Raw genomic sequence first — 21595 nt, 5'->3', positions numbered from 1 at the left:
TGAGCGGCTGGTTCCTCCAAGGCCGGTTGCATCCACTGTCCACTTTCTGTCCTCTCCACTGTGCCTTGAGAGGCTTCCACTGCGGAAGCAGATACCTTGAGACAATGCTCCACTCCCCGAGAGTTGAAGGCACCAGAGATCCCTGGCTTTCTCATCTCTTTATGCCTTCATGCCCCTACTGTCCTGAGCTCCATTTCCTTACCTCATTCCAGATGGAGAAGGAAGAGGAGACGACCCGGGAGCTGCTGCTGCCCAACTGGCAGGGCAGCGGCTCCCACGGGCTGACCATTGCCCAGAGGGACGATGGCGTCTTTGTGCAGGAGGTGATGCAGAACTCCCCTGCGGCCCGCACTGGGGTGGTCAAGGAGGGTGAGTCACCTCAGGGCGAGGGCTGGTTGCTGGGTTGGGGTGGGCGTGGGTGGTGGAGGGAAGGGCAGAGGGCAGGCAGAAGTGGGCAAGTGGCTGTGGAGGGCCCAGTCCTGGCTGCATCAGGATGGTCAGGACCCACGCCCTGCCCTCCCCTGCCCACTCTGTGTCCCTTGGTTGTGGTCCTCGGGAGAGGCAGTCATGTGGGATGGTGGAGATGTAGTCCTTAGTTCTGACGCCACCACTCACGAGTTTTGGGCAAATTAATAGGCCTCTCTAAGCCTCAGTTTCCTCATCTATACAATGGGTATTATCACACCAGCCTTACAGGGTGGTCATGACACACACTGAATACAAGTCAGTTCAAGTGTCCAACACTGAGTGGTTGTGTGTTGTTTCCCTGAGACCCTGAGTGTCTTACCCACTTCTTGCTCCTCCCTGCTCAGGGGACCAGATTGTGGGTGCCACCATCTACTTTGACAACCTGCAGTCGGGTGAGGTGACCCAGCTGCTGAACACCATGGGGCACCACACTGTGGGCCTGAAGCTGCACCGCAAGGGGGACCGCTCCCCTGAGCCTGGCCAGACCTGGACTCACGAAGTCTTCACCTCCCGCAGCTCCGAAGTGGTTCTGGTGAGTGCCTCACTGGCCCATCTGCGCTCTGAGCTCCCCTTGGCCGCACCGACCTGCTGGCCCACTTCCTGAGCCTCTGTCTGCCTGCTGGATCTCTGTTGTCATTCCTTCTCCTACTGTCACCCCTCTGCACCCTCTGTTGAGCCAATCTGTTTGTTCCTATTCACGTGTGGCATGTGGCGGATGCTGCCCCTAAAAGTCTTCCCTCAGTCTCTTCAGAGTACCCAGCGTGGGAACTGACTCATGCTCTCTGGTCCTAGATGCCAGGAGGAAGGTCAGCTGCTTTGTAAGAATCTTCGAAATGATTTCACAGGTGCCCAGCTCTGCCTCACAGACACCATTTTTCTACTTCCAGAGGCCTGGATTCATCTATGAGTCAGAGGCTGGGCAGAAAAGTGCCTGAGGGATGTTTCTCTGCTCCTTCTGATGGCTTGTTTATTTAACAAATAATGGGTCCCCAAAGTGAAAGTGTTAACCCAGGCGCCGCCAGTCTCAACAAAGGCTTAGACTCAACAGTGCTTTCCGAAGGTCCCTGGGAGAAATCCCTCCCGATTAAACAAACAAGCCAGTGAGTTGAGAGTTGAGAGCCAAAGGGTCAGGTCAGCACAGAGCTGGTCACCTGGAGGTGTCCCTGAGACTGGACAGGCTAATCTGAATCTAGGATTGATTGTTATTCCCTCTCTCAGACCACACAGTCCAGGAGTCTACACCCCGCTTTCCCCATGGCTTTCGCTTTGTTCCTCGAATTTCCCCAAATAGTTTCTGTTTTCCTCCTGGCATGTGGCTGTCAGCCCCTTTCTTCAGCCCCTGTGCTCTGCCCCAGGAGGCTCCATGGACCTCTGATATGGTCCCGGCTTCCATGGGCAATAGGCAACCATGTTGTCGGCTGGGCTGTGGCCAGGCATCTGTGACTCAGGCAGACTCTGCTGCAACCTCTGCCGGGCATGTCTTTCTGCAGAGCGGGGATGATGAGGAGTACCAGCGCATCTACACCACGAAGATCAAGCCTCGGCTGAAGTCGGAGGATGGAGTGGAAGGAGATCCTGGGGAGACCCAGAGCCGCACCATCACAGTGACTAGAAGAGTCACGGCCTACACTGTGGATGTCACAGGTCGGGAAGGAGCCAAGGACATCGACATCAGCAGCCCTGAGTTCAAGATCAAGATTCCAAGGCACGAACTGACGGAAATCTCCACCGTGGGTGTGGACACCCAGCCTGGGAAGACAGTGATCAGATTGCCCTCGGGCTCGGGGGCAGTGTCGCCAACCACAGGCTCTGCTGTGGACATCCGAGCAGGGTCCATTTCCGCTTCGGGACCAGAGCTCCAAGGTGCTGGCCACTCGAAGCTCCAGGTCACCGTGCCTGGGATAAAGGTGGGAAGCCCGGGCGTCAGTGTCAGTGCAAAGGGCTTTGACTTGGGTGGCAAAGGAGGGGTCCAAGTTCCAGGAGTGGACATTTCATCTTCTCTAGGGGGTGGGGCAGTAGAGGTGCAGGGCTCCTCTCTTGAGAGTGGCAGTAATGGGAAAATTAAAATTCCTACCATGAAGATGCCAAAATTTGGTGTCTCAACAGGACCTGTTGAGGGTCAGGCACCAGGGTTGAGTGTTTCTGCACCTGAATTCTCTGTGGGGCACAAGGACAGCAAGCCAGGCTTGGCCATTGGCGGGAACATCCAGGCTCCTCAGCTAGAAGTCAGTGCCCCCTCTCTCAATGTTGAGGGCATTGAGGGGAAGCTGAAGGGCCCCCAGATCACTGGGCCATCACTTGAGGGTGACCTAGGCCTGAAAGGTGCCAAGCCACAGGGGAGCGTAGGGGTGGACATCTCTGCTCCCAAAATCGAGGGCAGCGTCCTTGGCCCCAGTGTGGAAGTTCGAGCCCCTGACGTTGATATCCATGGGCCTGGAGGCAAACTGAATTTACCCAAGATGAACGTCCCCAAATTCTCTGCATCAGGTTCTAAGGGAGAGGGAGCTGGCATTGATGTGACACTGCCCACAGGTGAAGTGACTCTTCCAGGGATCTCTGGAGACATCAGGCTGCCTGAGGTTGCTCCTGGGGGGCTGGAAGGGAAGGTGAAGGGTACTAAAGTCAAGAGTCCTGAAATGGTTATTCAGAGACCTAAAATCTCCATGCAGGATGTGGATCTGAGCCTTGGGTCCCCTAAACTGAAAGGAGATATTCAGGTTTCTGCTCCTGGGGTGCAAGGTGATGTTAAAGGCCCTCAGGTGGCAATTAAAGGCTCCAAAGTGGACATCGAGACACCCAGCCTAGAGGGGACCCTGACAGGCCCCAAGCTCAGTGGGCCTTCTGGGAAAACAGGAACCTGCAAGATCTCTATGGCAGACGTAGACCTAAGTGTGGCTGCACCTAAACTGAAAGGGGGTGTGGATGTCACAGTCCCAGAAGTAGAAGGGAAAGTCAGAGTCCCTGAGGTTGACGTCAAAGGCCCCAAAGTGGATGTCAGTGCCCCAGATGTGAATGTTCATAGCCCAGAATGGAACCTGCAAATGCCCAAGGTGAAAATGCCCAAGTTCAGCACTCCAGGAGTCAGAGGAGAAGGCCCAGATGTAGGCATGAGTCTACCCAAAGGAGATATCAGTATTTCAGGGCCCAAGGTCAACGTGGAAGCCCCAGATGTCAACATAGGGGACCTGGGGAGCAAACTTAAAGGCTCTGATATTAAGCTGCCTGAAGTGAGTGTGAAGACACCAAAGATCTCCATGCCTGATGTAGATTTGCACGTTAAAGGCACAAAGGTAAAAGGAGAGTGTGATATAACAGTACCAAAACTTGAAGGAGAACTGAAAGGCCCCCAAATGGACATTGATGCCCCAGAGGTGGACGTTCATGGCCCAGACTGGCACCTGAAGATGCCCAAAATGAAAATGCCCAAATTCAGTGTGCCAGGGTTCACAGCAGAAGGCCCAGAAGTGGATGTGAACCTGCCCAAGCCTGCTGTGGATATTTCTGGGCCCAAGGTAGATGTTAGTGCTCCAGATGTGAGCATTGAGGGACCAGAAGGGAAATTGAAAGGACCCAAGTTTAAGATGCCTGAGATGAATCTCAAAGCCCCAAAGATCTCATTGCCAGATGTGGACTTAGATTTGAAAGGCCCTGGAGCAAGAGGAGAATATGATGTCACAGTGCCAAAGGTTGAAGGTGAGATTAAAGTTCCTGATGTTGAACTTAAAAGTGCCAAAATGGACATTGATGCCCCAGATGTGGATGTTCATGGCCCAGACTGGCACCTGAAGATGCCCAAAGTGAAAATGCCCAAGTTCGGCATGTCAGGCTTCAAAGGAGAGGGCCCAGAAGTGGATGTGAACCTGCCCAAAGCTGACATTGACATCTCAGGACCCAAGGTGGATGTTGAAGTTCCAGATGTGAGTATTGAAGGACCTGAAGGAAAGCTGAAGGGTCCCAAGTTTAAGATGCCTGAGATGAATATCAAGGCCCCAAAGATCTCCACGCCTGATATGGATTTACATATGAAAGGGCCCAAGGTAAAGGGAGAATATGATGTTACACTGCCAAAGCTGGAAGGGGACCTGACAGGGCCAAAAGTGGACGTCAGTGCCCCAGATGTTGAAGTGCATGGTCCTGATTGGAACCTAAAGATGCCCAAGATGAAAATGCCTAAATTTACCATGCCTAGCCTCAAAGGAGAGGGCCCAGAATTGGATGTGAACTTGCCCAAGGCCGATGTGGACATTTCTGCACCTAAGGTAGATATTAGTGCTCCAGATCTGAGTCTTGAAGGACCAGAAGGGAAGCTGAAAGGTCCCAAGTTTAAGATGCCTGAGATGCACTTCAAAGCTCCTAAGATGACTCTGCCAGATGTTGACCTGGATCTCAAAGGACCCAAAATGAAAGGAGATCTAGATGTGTCTGCACCAAAGATAGAAGGTGAGATGAAAGTTCCAGATGTGGACATGAAAGGCCCTAAGGTAGATATTAAGGCACCAGATGTGGAAGTTCAAGGTCCAGACTGGAGCCTAAAAATGCCCAAGATGAAAATGCCTAAATTCAGCATGCCCAGCTTCAAAGGTGAGGGCCCAGATGTGGACGTGAACCTGCCTAAAGCTGACATTGACGTCACTGGACCCAAGGTTGGCATTGAAGCCCCAGATGTGAGCCTTGAGGGACCAGAAGGAAAGCTGAAGGGTCCCAAGTTTAAGATGCCTGAGATGCACTTCAAGACTCCCAAGATCTCCACGCCTGACGTAGACTTACACCTGAAAGGCCCCAAAGTCAAAGGGGATATGGATGTGTCTGTGCCCAAGATAGAAGGTGAAATGAAAGTGCCAGATGTGGACATCAAAGGCCCCAAAGTGGACGTTGATGTCCCAGATGTGGACGTTCATGGCCCAGACTGGAACTTGAAAATGCCCAAGATGAAAATGCCAAAGTTCAGCGTGCCCGGCTTCAAAGCAGAGGGTCCAGAAGTGGATGTGAACCTGCCCAAAGCTGACATCGACATCTCTGGACCCAAGGTTGACATTGAAGCCCCAGATGTGAGCCTTGAGGGACCAGAAGGGAAGCTAAAGAGTCCCAAGTTTAAGATGCCTGAGATGCACTTCAGGGCCCCCAAGATCTCCACGCCTGATGCGAACCTGAATCTTAAGGGGCCGAAACTAAAGGGAGATGTGGATGTGACTTTGCCTGATGTAGAAGGTGAAATAAAAGTGCCAGATGTTGACATTAAAGGGCCCAAAGTTGACATCAGTGCTCCAGATGTTGATGCTCATGGCCCAGACTGGCACCTGAAAATGCCCAAAATGAAAATGCCCAAGTTCAGCATGCCTGGTTTCAAAGGAGAGGGCCCAGAAGTGGATGTGAACCTGCCCAAGGCTGACATTGATGTCGCAGGACCCAAGGTGGACGTTGAAGTTCCAGATGTGAATATTGAAGGTCCAAATGCAAAACTGAAAGGTCCTAAATTTAAGATGCCAGAAATGAATATAAAGCCTCAGAAGATATCTATGCCAGATGTTGGTTTGCATTTGAAAGGTCCTAAAATGAAAGGAGATTATGATGTTGCAGTTCCAAAAGTAGAAGGAGAGATAAAAGCTCCTGATGTTGACATCAAAGGTCCTAAGGTGGACATTAATGCACCAGATGTGGGAGTTCATGGCCCAGACTGGCACCTGAAGATGCCCAAAGTGAAAATGCCCAAGTTCAGCATGCCTGGCTTCAAAGGAGAGGGCCCAGAGGTGGATGTGAAACTACCAAAGGCTGACATTGATGTCTCTGGACCCAAGGTAGACATTGATGCTCCAGATGTGAATATTGAAGGTCCAGAGGGAAAACTAAAGGGTCCCAAGTTCAAGATGCCAAGCATGAATATACAGACACACAAAATCTCTATGCCTGATGTTGGACTAAATCTGAAAGCCCCTAAACTAAAAACTGATGTAGATGTTTCCCTTCCCAAAGTGGAAGGAAACTTGAAGGGTCCTGAAATTGATGTGAAAGCTCCTAAGATGGATGTAGATGTTGGTGATATTGATATTGAATGTCCAGAAGGAAAGGTGAAAGGCCCCAAGTTTAAGATGCCTGAGATGCATTTCAAGGCCCCCAAGATCTCCATGCCTGACGTAGACTTACACTTGAAAGGACCCAAAGTCAAAGGGGATATGGATGTGTCTGTGCCCAAGATAGGAGGTGAAATGAAAGTCCCAGATGTTGACGTTAAAGGACCCAAAGTGGATGTCGATGTGCCAGATGTGGATGTTCATGGCCCAGACTGGCACCTGAAGATGCCCAAAGTGAAAATGCCCAAGTTCAGCATGCCGGGCTTCAAAGGAGAGGGCCCAGAAGTGGATGTGAACTTGCCAAAGGCTGACATTAATGTTTCTGGCCCCAAAGTGGACATTGATGCTCCTGATTTGGATATTGAGGGACCAGAAGGAAAATTAAAAGGCTCTAAATTTAAGATGCCTAAGTTGAACATCAAATCTTCCAAGATATCCATGCCAGATGTGGACTTGAATTTGAAGGGACCCAAACTGAAAGGAGAGATAGATGCTTCTGTGCCAGAACTAGAAGGTGATCTCAGAGGTCCGCAAGTTGATATCAAAGGTCCCAGTGTAGATGTGGAGGTTCCTGATGTTGATCTGGAATGTCCTGATGCTAAGTTGAAAGGCCCTAAGTTTAAGATGCCAGACATGCACTTCAAGGCCCCCAAGATCTCCATGCCTGATGTACACTTGAAAGGCCCCAAAGTCAAAGGGGATATGGATGTGTCTGTGCCAAAATTGGAGGGAGATTTGAAAGGCCCCAGTGTGGATGTGGAGGTGCCTGATGTTGATCTGGAATGTCCTGATGCAAAGTTGAAAGGCCCTAAGTTTAAGATGCCAGACATGCACTTCAAGGCCCCCAAGATCTCCATGCCTGATATACACTTGAAAGGCCCCAAAGTCAAAGGGGATATGGATGTGTCTGTGCCCAAAATAGAAGGCGAAATGAAAGTGCCAGATGTGGACATCAAAGGCCCCAAAGTGGACGTTGATGTCCCAGATGTGGACGTTCATGGCCCAGACTGGAACTTGAAAATGCCCAAGATGAAAATGCCAAAGTTCAGTGTGCCCGGCTTCAAAGCAGAGGGTCCAGAAGTGGATGTGAACCTGCCCAAAGCTGACATCGACATCTCTGGACCCAAAGTTGACATTGAAGCCCCAGATGTGAGTCTTGAGGGACCAGAAGGGAAGCTGAAGGGTCCCAAGTTTAAGATGCCTGAGATGCACTTCAAGACTCCCAAGATCTCCATGCCTGACGTAGACTTACACCTGAAAGGCCCCAAAGTCAAAGGGGATATGGATGTGTCTGTGCCAAAATTGGAGGGAGATTTGAAAGGCCCCAGTGTGGATGTGGAGGTGCCTGATGTTGATCTGGAATGTCCTGATGCAAAGTTGAAAGGCCCTAAGTTTAAGATGCCAGACATGCACTTCAAGGCCCCCAAGATCTCCATGCCTGATATACACTTGAAAGGCCCCAAAGTCAAAGGGGATGTCGATGTGTCTGTGCCCAAAATAGAAGGTGAAATGAAAGTGCCAGATGTGGACATCAAAGGCCCCAAAGTTGATGTTGATGTCCCAGATGTGGATGTTCATGGCCCAGATTGGCACCTGAAGATGCCCAAGATGAAAATGCCCAAGTTCAGCATGCCTGGCTTCAAAGCAGAGGGCCCAGAAGTGGATGTGAACCTGCCCAAGGCCGACATTGACATCACTGGACCCAAGGTTGACATTGAAGCTCCAGATGTGAACATTGAGGGTCCAGAAGGAAAACTGAAGGGCCCTAAGTTCAAGATGCCTGAAATGCACTTTCATGCCCCCAAGATCTCCATGCCTGATGTTGATTTCAACTTAAAGGGACCTAAAGTCAAAGGAGACTTTGATGTTTCGGCCCCAAAGATGGAAGGAGAGTTCAAGAGTCCAGAATTGGATGTCAAGGGCCCCAAATTGGATGCTGACATGCCAGACGTAACTTTGGAAGGCCCAGATGGCAAATGGAAAAGTCCTAAATTTAAGATGCCAGACATGCACTTTAAACCTCCCAAAATCTCCATGCCAGACATTGATCTACACTTAAAAAGCCCCAAGATAAAGGGAGAGGTGGATGTAGATGTTCCAAAATTGGAAGGTGGCCTTAAAGGGCCAGACCTCAAGGGTGACATCAGTGGGCCAGATATTGACATTGAAGGACCAGAGGGCAAATTGAAAGGCCCCAAGTTCAAGATGCCAGACATGCATTTCAAAGTCCCCAGTATTTCTATGCCTGATGTGGACCTAAATCTGAAAGGACCGAAAGTCAAGGGGGATGTAGATGTGTCTGTGCCTGAGGCAGAAGGTAAAATTAAAGTACCAGATGTGAACATCAAGGGCCCCAAGGTAGACATAAGTGCTCCTGAGGTGCATGGCCCAGACTGGCACCTGAAGATGCCCAAGATGAAAATGCCCAAGTTCAGCATGCCAGGCTTCAAAGGAGAGGGCCCAGAAGTGGACATGAACCTGCCCAAGGCCGACATTGATGTCTCAGCTCCCAAAGTGGACATTGAAGGCCCTGATGTTAACATTGAAGGACCAGAGGGAAAGGTGAAAGGTCCTAAGTTCAAGATGCCTGAGATGAACATCAAAGCCCCCAAGATCTCCATGCCGGATGTAGATTTACACTTGAAAGGTCCTAAGGTCAAAGGAGATGTAGACATTTCCCTGCCGAAGGTGGAAGGTGACCTAAAAGCCCCTAAAGTGGACATTGATGCCCCTGATGTGGATGTTCAAGGTCCAGACTGGCACCTGAAGATGCCCAAGATGAAAATGCCGAAGTTCAGCATGCCAGGCTTCAAAGGAGAGGGCCCAGAAGTGGATGTAAACTTGCCCAAGGCCGACATTGATGTCTCAGCGCCCAAAGTGGACATCGAAGGCCCTGATGTTAACATTGAAGGACCAGAGGGAAAGTTGAAAGGTCCAAAGTTCAAGATGCCTGAGATGAACATCAAAGCCCCCAAGATCTCCATGCCGGACTTTGATTTGCACCTGAAAGGTCCCAAGGTAAAGGGCGATGTGGATGTTTCCCTGCCTAAGGTGGAAGGTGACCTCAAGGCCCCTGAGGTTGACATCAAAGGGCCCAAAGTGGACATTGATGCCCCTGATGTGGATGTTCATGGCCCAGACTGGCACCTGAAGATGCCCAAGATAAAAATGCCCAAGATCAGCATGCCAGGCTTCAAAGGAGAGGGCCCAGAAGTGGATGTGAACCTGCCCAAAGCCGACATTGATGTCACTGGGCCCAAGGTGGACATTGAAGGACCTGACGTTAATATTGAAGGACCAGAAGGAAAGTGGAAAAGTCCAAAGTTTAAGATGCCTGAAATGCATTTTAAGACTCCAAAGATATCCATGCCAGATATTGATCTTAATCTAACAGGTCCGAAAATGAAAGGAGAAGTGGATGTCACAGGTCCAAAGGTAGAGGGAGATCTGAAAGGCCCTGAAGTTGACCTCAAAGGCCCAAAAGTGGACATTGATGTCCCTGATGTGGACATTCATGGCCCAGACTGGCACCTGAAGATGCCCAAGATGAAAATGCCCAAGTTCAGTATGCCAGGCTTCAAAGGAGAGGGCCCAGAAGTGGATGTGAACCTGCCCAAGGCTGACATTGATGTCACTGGACCCAAGGTGGACATTGAAGGTCCAGATGTTAATATTGAAGGACCAGAAGGAAAGTTGAAAGGTCCTAAGTTCAAGATGCCTGAGATGAACATTAAAGCCCCCAAGATCTCCATGCCGGACTTTGATTTGCATCTGAAAGGTCCCAAGGTAAAGGGCGATGTGGATGTTTCTCTGCCCAAAGTTGAAGGTGACCTCAAAGGACCTGAAGTTGACCTCAAAGGCCCCAAAGTGGACATTGATGTCCCAGATGTGGATGTTCATGGCCCAGATTGGCACCTGAAGATGCCTAAGGTGAAGATGCCCAAGTTCAGCATGCCAGGCTTCAAAGGAGAGGGCCCAGAAGTGGATGTGAACCTGCCCAAGGCCGACATTGATGTCTCAGGACCCAAGGTGGACATTGATGTTCCAGATGTGAATATCGAAGGTCCAGATGCAAAACTGAAAGGCCCCAAGTTCAAGATGCCAGAGATGAACATCAAAGCTCCTAAGATCTCCATGCCGGACTTTGACTTAAACCTGAAAGGTCCCAAAGTAAAGGGTGATGTTGATGTTTCTCTGCCTAAGGTGGAAGGTGACCTCAAGGGCCCCGAAGTTGACCTCAAAGGGCCCAAAGTGGACATTGATGTCCCTGATGTGGACGTTCATGGCCCAGACTGGCACCTGAAGATGCCTAAGGTGAAGATGCCCAAGTTCAGCATGCCGGGCTTCAAAGGAGAGGGCCCAGAAGTGGACGTGAACCTGCCCAAGGCCGACATTGATGTCTCAGGACCCAAGGTGGACATTGATGTTCCAGATGTGAATATCGAGGGTCCAGATGCAAAGCTGAAGGGCCCCAAGTTTAAGATGCCCGAGATGAACATCAAAGCTCCTAAAATATCCATGCCAGATTTGGACTTGAATCTTAAAGGCCCTAAAATGAAAGGAGAGGTGGATGTTTCACTTCCAAATGTAGAAGGTGATTTGAAAGGCCCTACTCTTGACATCAAGGGCCCGAAGATAGATGTAGATGCTCCTGACATTGGCATTCATGGCCCGGAAGGCAAATTAAAAGGTCCCAAACTGAAGATGCCTGACATGCATGTAAATGTGCCCAAGATCTCCATGCCAGAAATTGACCTGAATTTAAAAGGCTCAAAGCTTAAGGGAGATGTTGATGTTTCTGGGCCCAAATTGGAAGGCGACATTAAAGCTCCCAAGTTGGATGTAAGGGGCCCAGAAGTGGACATTTCTGGTCCTAAGGTCAATATTGAAGGCAAGTCAAAGAAATCTCGTTTTAAGCTTCCCAAATTCAATTTTTCGGGCTCTAAAGTTCAGACACCTGAGGTGGATGTGAAAGTTAAAAAGCCAGATATTGATGTAACAGGTCCAAAACTTGATATTAATGCTCCTGATGTTGAGGTCCAAGGAAAAGTGAAAGGAAGCAAGTTCAAAATGCCTTTCCTGAGTATTTCATCTCCTAAAGTTTCTATGCCTGATGTGGAATTAAATCTGAAAGGTCCTAAAGTCAAAGGAGACTTAGATGTTGCAGGTCCTAATTTAGAAGGTGACTTTAAAGGACCCAAAGTGGATATTAAGGCACCAGAAGTTCATCTTGATGCACCTGATGTGGATGTTCATGGTCCAGACTGGAATTTGAAAATGCCCAAGATGAAGATGCCCAAGTTCAGTGTGCCTGGCTTAAAAGCAGAAGGGCCCGATGTGGCTGTGGGTCTTCCAAAAGGAGATGTCAACATAGAGGCTCCAAGAATGGACATTGAGGGCCCAGAAATTAATGTGGAAGGTCTAGAAGGAGGCTTGAAAGGTCCTAAACTCAAGATGCCTGACCTGAATATCAAAGCTCCCAAGATCTCTATGCCTGACATTGATTTAAACCTCAAGGGCCCCAAGGTGAAAGGTGATGTGGATGTTTCTCTGCCCAAAGTTGAAGGGGATCTGAAAGGGCCAGAGGTTGATATCAAAGGCCCAAAAGTGGACATTGATGCCCCTGATGTGGACGTTCATGGCCCAGACTGGCACCTGAAGATGCCCAAGGTGAAAATGCCCAAGTTCAGCATGCCAGGCTTCAAAGGAGAAGGCCCAGAAGTGGATGTTACCCTCCCTAAAGCTGACATTGATATTTCTGGTCCCAAAGTGGACATCAACGCCCCAGATGTGAATATTGAAGGTCCAGATGCAAAACTGAAGGGCCCTAAGTTCAAGATGCCAGAGATGAACATCAAAGCCCCCAAAATTTCCATGCCTGACATTGATCTGAACCTGAAGGGCCCCAAAATGAAGGGTGATGTGGACGTGTCTTTGCCAAAAGTGGAAGGTGACCTCAAGGGCCCTGAGGTTGACATCAAGGGCCCCAAAGTGGACATTGATGCTCCTGATATTAACATTGAAGGCCCAGAGGGGAAATTGAAGGGGCCCAAATTCAAGATGCCAGAGATGCACCTGAAGGCTCCCAAGATCTCCATGCCTGATATTGACTTAAACCTGAAGGGCCCCAAGGTGAAAGGTGATGTGGATGTCTCCCTTCCCAAGATTGAAGGAGATCTGAAAGGCCCTGAAGTTGACCTCAAAGGTCCTAAAGTGGACATTGATGCCCCTGATGTGGATGTCCATGGCCCAGATTGGCACCTGAAGATGCCCAAGATAAAAATGCCCAAGATCAGCATGCCAGGCTTCAAAGGAGAGGGCCCAGAAGTGGACGTGAACCTGCCCAAGGCCGACATTGATGTCTCAGCACCCAAAGTGGACATTGAAGGCCCTGATGTTAACATTGAAGGACCAGAGGGAAAGGTGAAAGGTCCTAAGTTCAAGATGCCTGAGATGAACATCAAAGCCCCCAAGATCTCCATGCCGGACTTTGATTTGCACCTGAAAGGTCCCAAGGTAAAGGGCGATGTGGATGTTTCCCTGCCTAAGGTGGAAGGTGACCTCAAGGCCCCTGAGGTTGACATCAAAGGGCCCAAAGTGGACATTGATGCCCCTGATGTGGATGTTCATGGCCCAGACTGGCACCTGAAGATGCCCAAGATAAAAATGCCCAAGATCAGCATGCCAGGCTTCAAAGGAGAGGGCCCAGAAGTGGATGTGAACCTGCCCAAGGCCGACATTGATGTCTCAGGACCCAAGGTGGACATTGATGTTCCAGATGTGAATATCGAAGGTCCAGATGCAAAACTGAAAGGCCCCAAGTTCAAGATGCCAGAGATGAACATCAAAGCTCCTAAGATCTCCATGCCGGACTTTGATTTGCATCTGAAAGGTCCTAAGGTGAAAGGAGATGTTGATGTTTCCCTGCCTAAGGTGGAAGGGGACCTAAAGGCCCCTGAAGTTGACCTCAAAGGACCCAAAGTGGACATTGATGTCCCTGATGTGGACGTTCATGGCCCAGACTGGCACCTGAAGATGCCTAAAGTGAAGATGCCCAAGTTCAGCATGCCGGGCTTCAAAGGAGAGGGCCCAGAAGTGGATGTGAGTCTGCCCAAGGCTGATATTGATGTCTCAGGACCCAAGGTGGATGTAGACACTCCTGACATTGACATTCATGGTCCAGAAGGGAAACTGAAAGGCCCCAAATTTAAAATGCCTGACCTTCACCTCAAGGCACCCAAGATCTCCATGCCTGAAGTCGACCTGAATCTGAAGGGACCCAAGGTAAAGGGTGATGTGGACGTTTCCCTGCCTAAGGTGGAAGGTGACCTCAAGGGCCCCGAAGTTGACATCAAAGGGCCCAAAGTGGACATTGATGTCCCTGATGTGGACGTTCATGGCCCAGACTGGCACCTGAAGATGCCTAAGGTGAAAATGCCCAAGTTCAGCATGCCGGGCTTCAAAGGAGAGGGCCCAGAAGTGGATGTGAACCTGCCCAAGGCCGACATTGACGTCTCAGGACCCAAGGTGGACATTGATGTTCCAGATGTGAATATTGAAGGTCCAGATGCAAAACTGAAGGGCCCCAAGTTCAAGATGCCAGAGATGAACATCAAAGCTCCTAAGATCTCCATGCCGGACTTTGACTTAAACCTGAAAGGTCCCAAAGTAAAGGGTGATGTTGATGTTTCTCTGCCTAAGGTGGAAGGTGACCTCAAGGGCCCCGAAGTTGACCTCAAAGGGCCCAAAGTGGACATTGATGTCCCTGATATGGACGTTCATGGCCCAGACTGGCACCTGAAGATGCCTAAGGTGAAGATGCCCAAGTTCAGCATGCCGGGCTTCAAAGGAGAGGGCCCAGAAGTGGACGTGAATCTACCCAAAGCTGACATTGATGTCTCAGGACCCAAGGTGGACATTGATGTTCCAGATGTGAATATCGAGGGTCCAGATGCAAAGCTGAAGGGCCCCAAGTTCAAGATGCCTGAGATGAACATCAAAGCCCCCAAAATCTCCATGCCTGACCTTGACTTTAGCCTGAAGGGCCCCAAAATGAAGAGTGATGTGGATGTCTCTCTGCCTAAAGTGGAAGGTGACCTCAAGGGCCCTGAGGTGGACATCAAGGGCCCTAAATTGGACATTGACACTCCTAATGTCAATGTTGAAGGTCCAGAAGGAAAACTGAAGGGGCCCAAATTTAAGATGCCAGAGATGAACATTAAAGCCCCCAAGATCTCCATGCCTGACTTTGACTTAAACCTCAAAGGGCCAAAGGTAAAGGGAGATGTGGACCTTTCACTACCTAAGGTGCAAGGTGATCTGAAAGGTCCAGAGGTGGACATTGAAGGTCCTGAAGGGAAACTCAAAGGTCCCAAATTTAAGATGCCTGATGTTCATTTCAAAACCCCACAAATCTCCATGAGTGACATTGATTTGAACTTGAAAGGACCTAAGATTAAAGGAGATTTGGACGTTTCCATTCCTAAACTGGAAGGAGATATGAAAGGCCCCAAAGTGGATGTTAAAGGCCCTAAGCTGGACATAGACACTCCTGACATTGACATTCATGGTCCAGAAGGGAAACTGAAAGGCCCCAAGTTTAAAATGCCTGACCTTCATCTCAAGGCACCCAAGATCTCCATGCCTGAAGTCGACCTGAATCTGAAGGGACCCAAGGTAAAGGCTGATGTGGACGTTTCCCTGCCTAAGGTGGAAGGTGACCTCAAGGGCCCCGAAGTTGACCTCAAAGGACCCAAAGTGGACATTGATGTCCCTGATGTGGACGTTCATGGCCCAGACTGGCACCTGAAGATGCCTAAGGTGAAGATGCCCAAGTTCAGCATGCCGGGCTTCAAAGGAGAGGGCCCAGAATTGGATGTGAACCTGCCCAAGGCTGACATTGACGTCTCAGGACCCAAGGTGGACATTGACGTTCCAGATGTGAATATTGAAGGTCCAGATGCAAAACTGAAGGGCCCCAAGTTCAAGATGCCAGAGATGAACATCAAAGCTCCTAAGATCTCCATGCCGGACTTTGACTTAAACCTGAAAGGTCCCAAAGTAAAGGGTGATGTTGATGTTTCTCTGCCTAAGGTGGAAGGTGACCTCAAGGGCCCCGAAGTTGACCTCAAAGGACCCAAAGTGGACATTGATGTCCCTGATGTGGACGTTCATGGCCCAGACTGGCACCTGAAGATGCCTAAGGTGAAGATGCCCAAGTTCAGCATGCCGGGCTTCAAAGGAGAGGGCCCAGAAGTGGATGTGAACCTGCCCAAGGCCGACATTGACGTCTCAGGACCCAAGGTGGACATTGATGTTCCAGATGTGAATATCGAAGGTCCAGATGCAAAACTGAAGGGCCCCAAGTTCAAGATGCCTGAGATAAATATCAAAGCTCCCAAAATCTCCAAGCCTGATGTTGACCTGGATTTAAAAGGACCCAAAATCAAAGGAGATTTTGATGTGTCTGTCCCTAAGATTGAAGGTACTTTCAAAGGCCCAGAAGTAGACCTTAAAGGTCCAGGTCTGGATTTTGAAGGCCCTGATGCCAAACTCAGTGGCCCAAATTTGAAGATGCCATCGCTGGATATATCTGCTCCTAAAGTAACTGCTCCCGATATTGATTTGCATCTCAAGGCACCCAAAATTGGAGTTTCTGGTCCCAAGTTAGAAGGTGGTGAACTGGACCTCAAGGGGCCCAAAGTTGATTTAGAAGCTCCAAGCTTAGGTGTACACATGGAGAGCCCAGATCTTAACATTGAGGGCCCGGATGTTAAAATTCCCAAATTTAAGAAACCCAAGTTTGGATTTGGGGCAAAGAGCCCCAAAGCTGACTTCAAGTCACCTTCACTTGATGTGACTGTTCCTGAGGCTGAGCTGAACGTTGAGACTCCTGAAATTAGTGTTGGTGGCAAGGGCAAGAAAAGTAAGTTTAAAATGCCTAAAATTCACATGAGTGGTCCTAAAATTAAGGCCAAGAAACAAGGATTTGATTTGAACGTTCCTGGGGGTGAAGTGGATGCCAGTCTCAAGACTCCTGATGTGGACGTCAATGTTGCAGGACCAGATGCCACGCTTAAAGTTGATGTGAAATCTCCCAAAACCAAGAAACCTATGTTTGGAAAAATGTACTTCCCAGATGTAGAATTTGACATTAAATCATCTAAATTTAAAGCGGAAGCCTCCCTCCCTAGCCCCAAAATGGAGGGTGAAATCCATGCACCTGATGTGGATATTTCGTCACCAGGGATTAATGTGGAAGGTCCTGACATCAGGCTGAAGTCTCCCAAGGTCAAAGTGCCAGGTATGGATGTTTCAGGGCCAAAAGTAGAGGGCGACCTGAAAGGCCCCAGGGTGCAGGCAAACTTGGACGCACCTGACATCAACATTGAAGGCCCAGATGCTAAAGTCAAAGCGTTTGGCATTTCTGCCCCTCAAGTCTCCATCCCCGATGTGAATGTTAGCTTGAAAGGACCAAAGATAAAGGGTGATGTCCCTGCGGTGGGCCTGGAAGGACCAGATGTAGATCTTCAAGGTCCAGAATCAAAAATCAAGTTCCCCAAGTTTTCGATGCCCAAGATCGGCGTCCCTGGTGTGAAAATGGAGGGTGAGGGAGCTGAGGTCCATGCCCAGCTGCCCTCTCTTGAAGGAGGCTTGAGTGCATCAGATGTTAAGCTTGAAGGCCCTGATGTGTCTCTGAAGGGGCCAAAAGTAGACTTGCCTTCAGTGAACCTGTCTATGCCAAAAGTCTCTGGACCTGACCTTGACCTGAACTTGAAAGGACCAAGTTTGAAGGGAGACCTGGATGCATCTGTTCCCAGCGTGAAGGTGCATGCCCCAGGGCTTGACCTCAGAGGTGTCGGTGGAAAGGTGAAGATGGAAGGAGACGGTGTGAAAGTGCCAGGGATCGATGCCACAACAACGCTTAACGTTGGTGTACCAGATGTGACCCTGAAGGGACCAAACCTGCAGGGAGACCTGGCTGTCTCTGGTGACATCAAGTGCCCTAAAGTATCAGTAGGTGCTCCTGATCTAAGCTTGGAGGCACCTGAAGGTAGTATTAAACTTCCCAAAATGAAGCTGCCCCAGTTTGGCATCTCTGCTCCAGGGTCCGACTTGGACATTAACGTCAAGGGGCCACAGGTTACTGGAGAACTCAAGGGGCCAGGCATGGATGTGAACCTGGGAGGTCTGAATCTGAAGGGGCCTCAGATCTCTGGCCCTCAAATCTCAGCACCGGATGTGGACTTGAACTTGGAAGGACCAAAAGTAAAAGGGAGCCTTGGGGCCACTGGTGAGATGAAAGGCCCCGCCATTGGAGGAAGTCTTTCAGGCATTGGTGTTCAGGGCCTGGAAGGAAACCTTCAAATGCCTGGAATTAAGTCCTCTGGATGTGATGTAGAGCTACCAGGTGTGAATGTGAAACTCCCAACTGGGCAAATTTCTGGTCCTGAAATCAAAGGTGATCTGAAAGGTTTCCATGGGGCTGCTCCCGACATTAGCGTGAAGGGGCCTTCATTTAATGTGGCATCTCCTGAGTCTGATTTTGGTGTCAGCTTGAAGGGCCCCAAAATCAAAGGAGGTGTGGACGTCTCAGGGGGTGTCAGCGCCCCAGATATCAGCCTGGGCGAAGGGCATATGAGTGTCAAAGGTTCTGGGGCCGAGTGGAAAGGACCCCAGGTCTCCTCCGCTCTCAACTTGGATGCACCTAAGCTGGCTGGGGGACTTCATTTCTCAGGACCAAAGGTAGAAGGAAGTGTGAAAGGAGGCCAGATTGGACTCCAGGGTCCTGGGCTGAGTGTGTCTGGGCCTCAAGGTCACTTGGAAAGCGGATCTGGAAAAGTAACATTCCCCAAGATGAAAATCCCCAAATTCACCTTCTCTGGCCGGGAGCTGGTTGGCAGAGAAGTGGGGGTGGATATTAGCTTTCCTAAGGCAGAGGCCAGTGTCCAGTCTGGTGCTGGAGAGGGCGAGTGGGAAGACTCCGACATCAAACTCAAAAAGTCTAAAATCAAAATGCCCAAATTCAATTTTTCCAAACCTAAAGGGAAAGGTGGTGTCACTGGCTCACCAGAAGCATCCATTTCGGGGTCCAAAGGTGACCTGAAGAGCTCCAAGGCCAGCCTCGGCTCTCTGGAAGGAGAGGCAGAGGCCGAAACATCTTCATCCAAAGGCAAATTTTCCTTATTTAAAAGTAAGAAGCCACAGCACCGCTCAAATTCCTTCAGTGATGAAAGGGAGCTCTCTGCACCTTCCACCCCGCCCGGGACTTTGGAGTTTGAAGGTGGAGAAGTGTCGCTGGAAGGCGGGAAAGTCAAAGGGAAACAAGGAAAGCTGAAATTTGGTACCTTTGGTGGATTGGGGTCAAAGAGCAAAGGTCATTATGAGGTGACTGGGAGCGATGATGAGGCAGGCAAGTTACAGGGGAGTGGAGTGTCCTTGGCCTCTAAGAAGTCCCGACTGTCATCTTCTTCTAGCAATGACAGTGGGACTAAGATTGGCGTCCAGCTTCCCGAGGTGGAGCTGGCGGTTTCCACTAAGAAAGAGTAGCTGACCTTTTTGTGTGTACATATATGTATAAAAAGACATCAGCCTTGGGTGTGTTTGTATATAAACTCCAAAGAGAAACACGCCAACAGCCTCGGCAATAATGCAAAGATCTGGCCTCGGCCAGTGGCAAGCGCTGACCGCCTTTAGGCTCCCGGAGCTTTCCAGATAGGTAAAGAGTTCCAAGTTCGTCCAGCCTGTGTGCAAAATCAACAGTATTTGCCTTAAGATTTCAGTTTTTTTGCATTGAACGCTGAGAGCTCCTGTTTACTAAGCAAGCTTTTGTGTTTATTATCTTCATTTTTACTGAACATTGTTAGTGTCGGGGTAATGGAAACCCACTTTTTCATTGTAATGACTTTTGGGGCTTCTGTTAGTAAGGGTGGGGTGGGGTAGAAGGCAGTAGAGGGGGCCAGACCTCCATTTCTCCTAAGATTGGATCTACTCAAACAGCAAACACCCAAATAAGGCCGAGAGGAGCTGGCAGGCAGGGCGTGTGGGTGTTCTTAGAACTCTAGCATCATCGCCTTTTTCTCCAGGGGCTGCGGTCACAGCCAGTTTGGTGTTCACAGTGGGAGGGTGTTAGAATATGTTTGCAAATTGGCCAACCTACCCGCTCACTAGGAGGGGCTTCCATTTTGTGAATTGTAAGAGAAATGTTTTCTTGACCGCCGTGCTCCTGACTCTGATTTCTTTTAACAAATGTTATCATGATTAAGAAATTTTCCAGCACTTTAATGGCAAATTAATTAAGAATGTAAGAAAAATGGATGCTGTCCAAGGCAAATAAAGCTGTTCATTAACCCTGATGTCTTATGCCTTTTCGTTCTGTGTTGAGGGGATGAAGCCTGGGGAAGCTGCACCCCCAGCCCTGACGGTTCAGACTGGATCCACCCAGTGGCATTGCTGGTTTCATTAGTGGGTGATGAGCGGAATGCTTTGTTTCTCTGTTCTCACGGTGAGGGCAGCTGCCCCCTTGCTGAGGAATCAAGAGAGGTCTGACATGCTGGCAGCCCATGCACCAGGACCCACCCACCAACTTTGCAACCTCAAATGTGCATACATGCTTCAGAAATGGTTCTAAATGGGTGAAAGGATACAGATGTGAATTGAAAAAAAGCCCTATTGGAGGGGGAGAAAGGGATCTGGCTGTGAGTTGCGGGCCTGCCATCTATTCCTGACTTGGCTGCAGGTTTGCTGGGTGGCCTCAAGGTACCTGCCCTGTCTGGGCCTCAGGTTCCTCTTTGAAATAAGGATGCCCTATTGGGTATATTTATGGTTCCTTGTAGTCCATTTTAGGGCTGAACTTTATGAAAAATCTCTTCTGACCAAAGTCCCCTTTGGATTTCCAGTTCTGCAGACAATACATGGTGGAGGAAACTTCTAGAAACTGCCTCCTAAAGTTGGTCACTGTTGGGCAGAGGGCAATCTTATAGCAAAACAATTGGACCAAGCTTGTCCCCCTCGCCATCCCCCAGAGCTGCCCCCTTTATGCCAGCGGAGGCAGCTTGCCCCTCTCCCATCACCCCCAGACCAGAGATAACAGCTCCCACCCCATCCTGCCCTCTCCAGTACCAGCTTGTCAGTTGGTTTCTGCACATAACAGTAGGATGTCCTGCCCAGCATCAACTCCACCTGCTCTCGCTTGGATTTCAGACATGCATTTGCCAGCTCCATCCATTCCCACCTTAGCAGAGCCTGTGTCCCTGGGGGGGTCTGGAGCTCAAGTGTGGCTCTTGGTTTTGAAAAGAGATAGGTCACAAGGGAGGCACTCGATGCCCTGCTGTTTTTCTTAAGATGACCAACCTGCAGCTGCTTTTGTGAATTGGGCAAGACCCTTAATCTTTGAGCCTCACTTTCCTCACCCATAAAAGGAGGATGGTATCCATAGGACCAAAGAGTTTGTTCAGGTGTTTGGGTTGTCTACTGTGCAAGGGGACCGCATTTAAGTGTGAGGCTGTATGTTTATTTATGGAGAACATGAGGGTGGGTATGGAGTCCCAGAGTGGCAAGTGTGAGCCCCTCCACACACTCAAGATTGAGAGCACGCACATGCCCGCTGGCACACATGCCTACACACAGCTGTCTTCTGCCCTGAGTCAGCACCCTTCAAGGGTGCTTCTTTCACTCACACACAGCTCGAAGCCCACTTCCTGATCCTCCCTCAGTTCTGAAGCTGACAAATGTGTGGGGTGGGACGGTGCACATGCTACCCAAGATGTGTGCCCCTTGTGTCTGGAGGGTAGGGTGAGTGGGTGACAGTGGGGTGCCCCTGTGAACACAGCCAGGGGGGATGCCCACTGGGATGCTGGAAAGATTCCCTGGGCAGAATGACCTGGATTGTCCAATAATGTATCAATTAAATTTCTTTTTAGTTTGAGGAAGGGGTGATGGAGGCTAGTGGTGACCCTCAGTGTCCACTCATTCAATACGTATTTTTTGAGCACTCTGTGGTTAGATGCTGTCTTAGCCCCCCTGGCCTCAGAATCCTCTTCTGCTGACCTTCACGGACC

General features: G+C 49.8%; 1 protein-coding gene across 4 annotated transcripts in view; it reads left to right on the top strand.

Moving 5' to 3' along the window:
- The window catches only part of AHNAK (AHNAK nucleoprotein), a 138332-nt gene that overhangs the window by 10638 nt on the left and 106099 nt on the right, over positions 1 to 21595 (top strand). For 3 of the 4 annotated variants that reach the window (XM_070488000.1, XM_070488002.1, XM_070488001.1), the window contains exons 3-4: positions 213 to 369; positions 813 to 1000. In XM_070488000.1, coding sequence (XP_070344101.1) covers positions 213 to 369; positions 813 to 1000 — 345 coding nt within the window. Of the gene's footprint in view, positions 1 to 212; positions 370 to 812; positions 1001 to 1958; positions 19892 to 21595 lie in introns of those variants that run through there. The other variant, XM_044750178.2, reaches the window with a different exon arrangement.

Source organism: Equus asinus, chromosome 17 (assembly GCF_041296235.1).
Source record: "Equus asinus isolate D_3611 breed Donkey chromosome 17, EquAss-T2T_v2, whole genome shotgun sequence".
Classification (NCBI taxonomy): domain Eukaryota; kingdom Metazoa; phylum Chordata; class Mammalia; order Perissodactyla; family Equidae; genus Equus; species Equus asinus.
The sequence above is the reverse complement of the archived record's forward strand: the minus strand, read 5'-3'. Positions and strand labels throughout refer to the sequence as shown.